Below are 8,063 nucleotides of genomic sequence, written 5' to 3'. Positions count from 1 at the left end.
ACACACACACACACACACACACACACACACACACACACACACACACACACACACACACACACACACACACACACACACACACACACACACACACACACACACACACACACACACACACACACACACACACACACACACACACACACACACACACACACACACACACACACACACACACACACACACACACACACACACACACACACACACACACACACACACACACACACACACACACACACACACACACACACACACACACACACACACACACACACACACACACACACACACACACACACACACACACACACACACACACACACACACACACACACACACACACACACACACACACACACACACACACACACACACACACACACACACACACACACACACACACACACACACACACACACACACACACACACACACACACACACACACACACACACACACACACACACACACACACACACACACACACACACACACACACACACACACACACACACACACACACACACACACACACACACACACATTCTTTTTCTCACACAACCTGGGAAAATAATATATATATACATTTTGTCTCTATATATACAATGCTCATATATAATTATAAATAATCCTAACAAACCAGCACATCGTCTTTACGTATCAGTAATATAACGTCGATGTTCAATGTAACATTTTAACATCGATGTTATATAAGTAATGCATAAAGGTGAGTTGCTGGTTTGCTGCGATGATATATGTTCCACATGTAAAAAAAAAGTGTTATAGGAATATAATCGAAGTAAATGTTTATGTTTATGGCTGGTTGGGATACACTTCACTGAATGAAACAATTTTTTCCGTATTTTACTTAACAGTATTTTAATTTCGTGTAGACATACAAGATATTATTTAATTGTAAAGCTATATAGAGACAAAATTAATATACAGGGTGTCTTACACTCTCCTCCGGGCATTTTGTGGGGACGTAGAATGAGTGCATTATCACGCAAAATCGTGCAATAATCTTCTTTAATTAATAATTAAAAATCTATGTGATTATCTGGAAAATGGTAGAGGACTTTTTTTGTTCAATTTGACCTAAAGTATAAGTACACGACGGCAGTCGTCGCTATTATAACTCATTTACCATATCCTGCATGATCATTCACAAAGTTTCTACAATTAATATCTCGATAATTATTGCGAATATCGCAAAACAGTATAGGACTTTTATGTTCACATCAACCTATTCTACGTCCCCACAAAATTCCCGGAAGAGAGTGTGAGATACTCTGTATAACCCAGTGAGCAGAATATTTGAAATCGACGCAAAAGATATCTTATAGTTATGCATTGATTTTAGACATTCTGTTCACTGCGAAATCACACATAATTATATATAATTATATGTCATTTATAATATTATATGTCAACATTTTTCCCGAAAATACACATACTCGCTTATTCAGTTACCCACATTCAATTTTATATAATATATTTATTAGACATTATCTGTATACTTACTCTCTCTCTTTCTCTTTCTCTCTCTTCCCCCTCCTCTCTTTGTAGGTGAAATATTTGCAGTATATAGGCGGCTTTAACCTCAAGGAAGCAGTAAACCTTTGTCTAAAGGAAGCTTTGAAGGATTCCTTCACAAAGTCCTTTACATGGTTGGGTCGAGAAGAACTACGGCTGTTATATAACAGTCGAATAATAATTGCTATTTACGGTTCTCTTTCTTTTTTCTATATAGACGTTAAAAGAATGCAAAAGTCGATAACGAACATGATAAGCGCCAATAACGTAGAAGCGACTCTGAAAATATAACTTTGCACAAACAGTGAAAGGATCGCACCATACTTTTTTATATTTTTTGTACATATTGATCTTAGTAGCTGTCAATGTGGCCGAAACTAAATTCTGTGACAATACTCCAATCACGAATATTTAAAAGCACATATTAATATCTTTTAAATTAGATATAGAATACAGGGTTGGGAAAGTTACTTTGTACAAGTAGTTACAGTTTAAAATTCTCTTTGCTGAAAATGTAACCAGTTACAGTTACAAGTTAGTGGCTATGAAAGTAACTCGTTACAGTTAGAGTTATTCAAAAAGTAACGAGTCGTTATTTTTAAGTTATCTTCTTAAAGTTATTGTAAATTATTATTGTAAATACAAAAATCTTACATTTTAAGCTTTACTAAAATGTAAGAATTGAATTTTATAATTAATATCTATCACATTAATGAGTTAATCTACTTAACAAATTTAAAATCTGTACAATTTTATATTGCAGTTTATATTGTATTTACACTTACGTAACATCTATATGAATAAGAAATACAAAAGAGTAGCTCACTCGTGTTAATGTTTATGTAATATAACATTTTAAGAATCGGCTCTACGTTATGCTTATCGAGTTTGTTGATACTTACTTCCCATACAGAATATATCTCCGAAATACATCTTATTGATATCTTATAGATATCGCGATATCTATAGGATGTATTTTGGACATTTGTTCTGATGATGTAAATTTACATCATTGCGATGTCTAATTAATGGTAGTATAAATAATGTGTTTCTCTTGCAGAAGCTGTATGCAAAAACCAACATTTCCAAAAGCTGACTCGCACGGAGTTTCAAGAACAAGCCAAAGAAGCTCTTCGGACGGCGAAGGAAAGAGCCAGGAACAAATTGCATGGTCCTCGTGCACAGATGCCTAATCGGAGAAATCACGATTTTTGGAACGATGAGCCTGAAAATGAACAAGAGATTGGAGATAATAATCAGTAATGGTAAGAATATATATTAATAATGATTATCAAGGCTCCTGGGTCCTCACTATACCTTATGTTTACCGCAACATATTTTGACATGCGATTTCTCAATCTGACATCATTAAACGAGGCACCTAAAGCAAGGACACAAGAGTCTTAGTCCCGATCCACAATAGATAATTTAAGCCCTAAGTTTTAAGAAATTGACCAATCACAGTTAAATTTGAGGAGAATAATCGACTGTGATTGGTCAATTTCTTCAGGCTTAAAGCTTGCTACACCTATTGTGGTTCGAAACTTCATGTACAAGAAAGAATAGTAATAATTACATCCACAAGTGTGCATGAACAAACATGCATGCATATATAATAATAGAGAGTTCTTTATGTAGAGTTACAGATATACCTAAAAGATTCCTACCCACCAACTTAGGAAAGATGCGCTCATTAACTTTAGAAGAAGACCGAAGGATGCCCGGCAAGACTAATGGAAGGACTGTCCACGGCGAAGAGGAGAAAAAGAAAATAAATCGGCACTTTTCAGCGCCAACTTGTCTCAGTGGATATTGAAGCTGTGCGAGAGAGTATTTGGTTCCGAACGAAAACTGAATGAAATCGGTTCAAGTAATCGTTATACTAAAACCGATTTCAAGATTCTTAATTGAATCGATTTCGAAATTAGTTGTTTCAGTATAAGGATTACTCGAGTCCATTTCCGAGTTCCGAGTTCGGAACTAAAACTTCCTCGTACAGCTCTAATGGAGACTAATCGGTACTTTTCAGTGCCTATTTTTATTAATTTAACGGGAACCACCTCGGCTATCGCAATCGGCATTTTTCAATGTCATTTGTATATTGGGACGAATCAGTATTCGCCCCACTTTATTAATTCACATTTTAAAATTTGTTTCTTCTGTTTTAGTCAAGGAGAGAAATGTTTTGGAAAAATTGTATAATAGTAAGATTTACCATTTTACTTGTGGAGGACCAGAGGATCTATGATTTATGTAAAATTGAAAATTGTTATACATCATGTATTGCATTATATTACTCATTATGTATTATTATTATATATGTATACTTACTGTATAAATAAATTATTATTATTTGTCTTATAATAAAACAGGTTACAATTATTTTCTGAAAATAAAGAAGTAAAAAGAATGGAAATGTATATTGTAAAGGTCTTCTCATATTAATGACGTCACAATTTAAATTGCTACCAAACAACAGAGTTTGCTCCGTTTCTGCTGCCATTCTGTTGTCAGGTTGCGTTGCGCAAATACTGCTCCATTTCTGTCGCCAATCTGCAGTCAGGTTATGTCCGCAGGATCTGCGCGGTTTCTGCTGTCAATCTGTCGGCAGGTACTGTCAGCAGACCCTGTTGGCAGAATGCTAGCAGAATGCGGCCGCAGTTGATGTCAATCTGACAACATATTCCGAGCAAATCTGCTGCCAGTCTGCCGTCAGACGGCTATCATTTTGCTTACGGGGTATATGTTACATATCAATGCACATTTCTTGATCCTTCGTAGTTATATAATAAGAGATTTTAGTTATATGTGTGCTTGCTGGGTATCATATACATATACATATGTTACATATCAATGCAACTTCCTTGATCCTTCATGGTTATATACCACGAAGTATCAGTTATATGTGTGTTTCCTGGGTATATATATATATATATATATATATATATATATATATATATATATATAAACTATAAATGGATAACTGTAAGAGTACTGCTTGGTTTGGTTTCCAGATTGTGTCCTTCATGAATTTATTCACAAAACGTTCATGAATTTATTCACAAAACGTTCGGAACATATTCACAAAGAGCATCAACCTAAAAGCCAAACCGAGCATTTCTTCACATTACGAAAGCTTTAACATAAATACTGTATATATCTTAATAAATAAATAAACTACTTATATTACTATCATTGTTAACAAAATTATAAATAATGCTCGAAACAAATTACGAGGGCTGTTTGATAAGTCAGTGACTTTTTGAATATATTTTTTTCGGCAAATAAGCGTTTTATTTTTCAACATAATCTCTTTTTAGCTCGATACATTTAGTCCACCGTTTTTCCAATTTTCTTATTCCTTCCAAATAATAGGTTTTCTCAAGGCCCTCAAAATAGGCGTTTGTTTCGGTGATGACCTCTTCATTCGACCCAAATCTCTTACCACCCAGCCATTTCTTCAGGTTTGGAAACAGGAAATAGTCGCAGAGGGCTAAATCTGGAGAATATGCTGGATGGGGTAGCAGTTCGTAGCCCAATTGATGGATTTTTGCCATCGTGACTACACACGTGTGCACCCGTGCATTGTCTTGATGGAACAGCACTTTTTTTCGCCAAATGCGGTCGTTTTTGCTTCAAATCAATATCGAATCTGTTTCAAAGCTCTGAATAATATTCGCCGGTGATCGTTCCACCCTTCTCAAGGTAATCGATGTGAATGACATCGCGTGCATCCCAAAAAATTGTGGCCATGACCTTGTTGGCTGACAGACCCACCTTGGTCTTCTTTGGTGCACGTTCACCCGGTGAAACCTACTGTTTTGATTGTTCCTTGGTCTCTGGTGTATTGTGATAGATCCATGTTTCGTCCACGGTTACAAAACGGCGCAAAAACTCGTTCGGATTGCGGCTGAACATCGCCAAACACTCTTTTGAAGTGGTCACACGGTTGTGGTGTATGGTTATGGTCGAGTGTGAGCAATCGCGGCACCCATCTCGCGGATAGTTTTTTCATATCCAAATATTCATGTAAAATGTGATGTACCCGCTCAGTTGAGATGCCTGCAGCCTCAGCCACCTCACATACTTTCATTCTCAGATCGTCCAATATTATTCCATGAATTTTATCGACGATTTCTGGCGTGATGACCTCTTTTGGGCGACCTGAACGTTCGGCGTCACTTGTGCTGGTACGACCACAACGGAACTCAGTAAACCACTTCTTAACCATTGAAATTGATGGTGCAGAATTCCCATAGTATTTATAATATCAAGTCTTTCCTTGGTTTCAGTGATGGTTTTTTTACGCAAAAATTAATGCTTAATCAGCACACTAAATTCACTTTTTTCCATTTTTGTTACAATTCACGAGGTTGTCTGCTTTCAGTGGCTGTCAAACACAAACTAAATGACGCAGCTTGCTCAACATTTAACAGTAGTCTATTAATAGATGACGGTTGACGGCAGCAGTGTTGCATTTAAAGTTACTGCGCGGGGAATTCAAAAAGTCTCTGACTTATCAAACAGCCCTCGGCCGATGGCTACCAACGGCGAATGTGTAAGAATTTATTTCGCTCAGCGCTTAGGGATTAACGTACCCTTCCGAATATGTGAATATGTACGAAAGCGATCTTCAAAAAGAAGTATGACCATGAAATATGTTGTCGAGATCATAATTCTGTATAATGTTTACAAGACAATAAAAAATACATGAGTCAAGCTCTGGGGATGTACAATCTAATACAAAACATTAAGTAAAAATTCTAAAATGCAATTTATTAAAATTTTAAGTATAAAAAGAACGCTTTATCAGCTATATTGTATTATAGAATTGCATAAACAATATAAATTTCATAAAAATTGCCATAAAGAATCGAAAACTTTGATTGCGCTTCCTTTGATTATAAATCGTTGTTTCATATTAAGATTAATACGTATTTTAACATTTTATTTCGGTTTATCATGCAAAACTGACTGAAAATTGCCATAAGAGAATTCAAGACGAAATAAATAAGGATTGATCTATTCATTTTAACATATATTGTTACGATTTAAGTCTATAAGTAAGGACCGGTTTGACTAACTCCGGTTAAGCTAATCAAGGGTTAAAAGTAGCAGAGTGGCCAACTTAAATGCGACGTGCCATAAACAGTGTCATACTGAATCTTAATGAAGAATTTATATTCAATGTCGATATTGGCACTTCTGGTAGTTAGAATTTAACCGTCTGTTAGTTTAACCAGAGTTGGTGAAACCGACCCTAAGAAGTAAATGACATTTTTGTGTATCAATAGCTGGTATATTCTTTAGCTTCATCGGTACTTAAACATATATTCAAATCATTTTTCAAGTCTTTATAATGCGCGTACGTTTTCAGTAAGGTTATAGTATCAGTACATGTAGTAAATATTGGTCTCTGGCTTAAACCTACCGTCTCATTAAATTTTACTTTAATATTGCTAGGCATAAGAAAAGATCCAGTAATTAAAAACAATAAATTTGTTAGTTTGTCTCTATCAAGACATTGAATGTACATAGTAAAATAATGCAATACATCATTTTCTTCATTCGTTAAGTAAGGATCAGTTACTAAACAATTAACGACCTTTGTCGCAGTAGGTGTTTGCATATCTAGAAGGACATCAAAATCACAATTATTCCAGAAATCAGCATATTTTTCTGATGATACACCTTCCTAAATTTTTGCAATCAATCTTTTCGGTTTCTCTATTAAAATTTCTGTAGCAATAATATTTAATTGTTCTGAGAACATATCGGAATTTGGTTTTGCAAAAAACCGATGTGCCTGAAAAAAATCCTGCACAGTCTCACTTTTTTTTTCAGTTATAGACATAAAATTCTTTACAACTTTTTTCAAAATCTTCCGCAAGTATAAATTTACATGGCGCAATAGTATCTATAATAAGATATCTGATTCGACATGTTTTTCAGGATTTGCAATTAACATTAGTGTAATTCTTGATAATTTTGCAGGAACTTGATTTACCAAAAGCAACATATACTGCGAGATCCGTCCAATTATAACAAACTTGTCTAATTCTTTTAGTCTGTTTAACTCTAAGTACGGGACTATACAATCCTCACCTTGAAAAAATATTCCCTTACATTTAACAAAGAAGAGATTAAACAGTTCTTTAGTAAGACCGCCCCCATCAATACCTATTTCTCCGAAAAAAGTAACGCACAATTTTTTGTTAACTACATGCTTATCCGTATAAAATTTCATCAGATCATAAATACAGTTATTCCTGCATATATCAATAGTGATTTCTTCGCTTCCTCTGGAAGAGATGGAAATATTAGACATTTCTCTGCAATAGTTTCTTCTCTGACACCAGAAATTCGATAATTGTTTAATTATTATTTTTAAGCCAGAATTATTATCAATCTCAAAATAAATATCAATAATTTTTTCTAGTCTTTAAGATCATATTTTCTTTAATACTAAACCATACGTGCTAAATGATATAATTCTAATTACGTACCCAACTGATCATTTTCAT

General features: G+C 34.9%; 1 protein-coding gene across 1 annotated transcript; it reads right to left on the bottom strand.

Moving 5' to 3' along the window:
• Positions 1-5,244: 5,244 nt before the first annotated feature.
• Positions 5,245-5,814, bottom strand: LOC116851845. The gene has a single exon (XM_032831685.1). It carries the CDS (start codon positions 5,768-5,770, stop codon positions 5,339-5,341), a length of 432 nt encoding a protein of 143 aa, XP_032687576.1. The 5' UTR covers positions 5,771-5,814; the 3' UTR covers positions 5,245-5,338.
• Positions 5,815-8,063: the final 2,249 nt, after the last annotated feature.

The sequence above is a fragment of the Odontomachus brunneus genome, unplaced genomic scaffold (genome assembly GCF_010583005.1).
Source record: "Odontomachus brunneus isolate Ranch 3 - 2012 unplaced genomic scaffold, Obru_v1 Obru_scaffold_194, whole genome shotgun sequence".
NCBI lineage: Eukaryota > Metazoa > Arthropoda > Insecta > Hymenoptera > Formicidae > Odontomachus > Odontomachus brunneus.
This window is presented reverse-complemented; position numbering and strand designations above follow the sequence as displayed.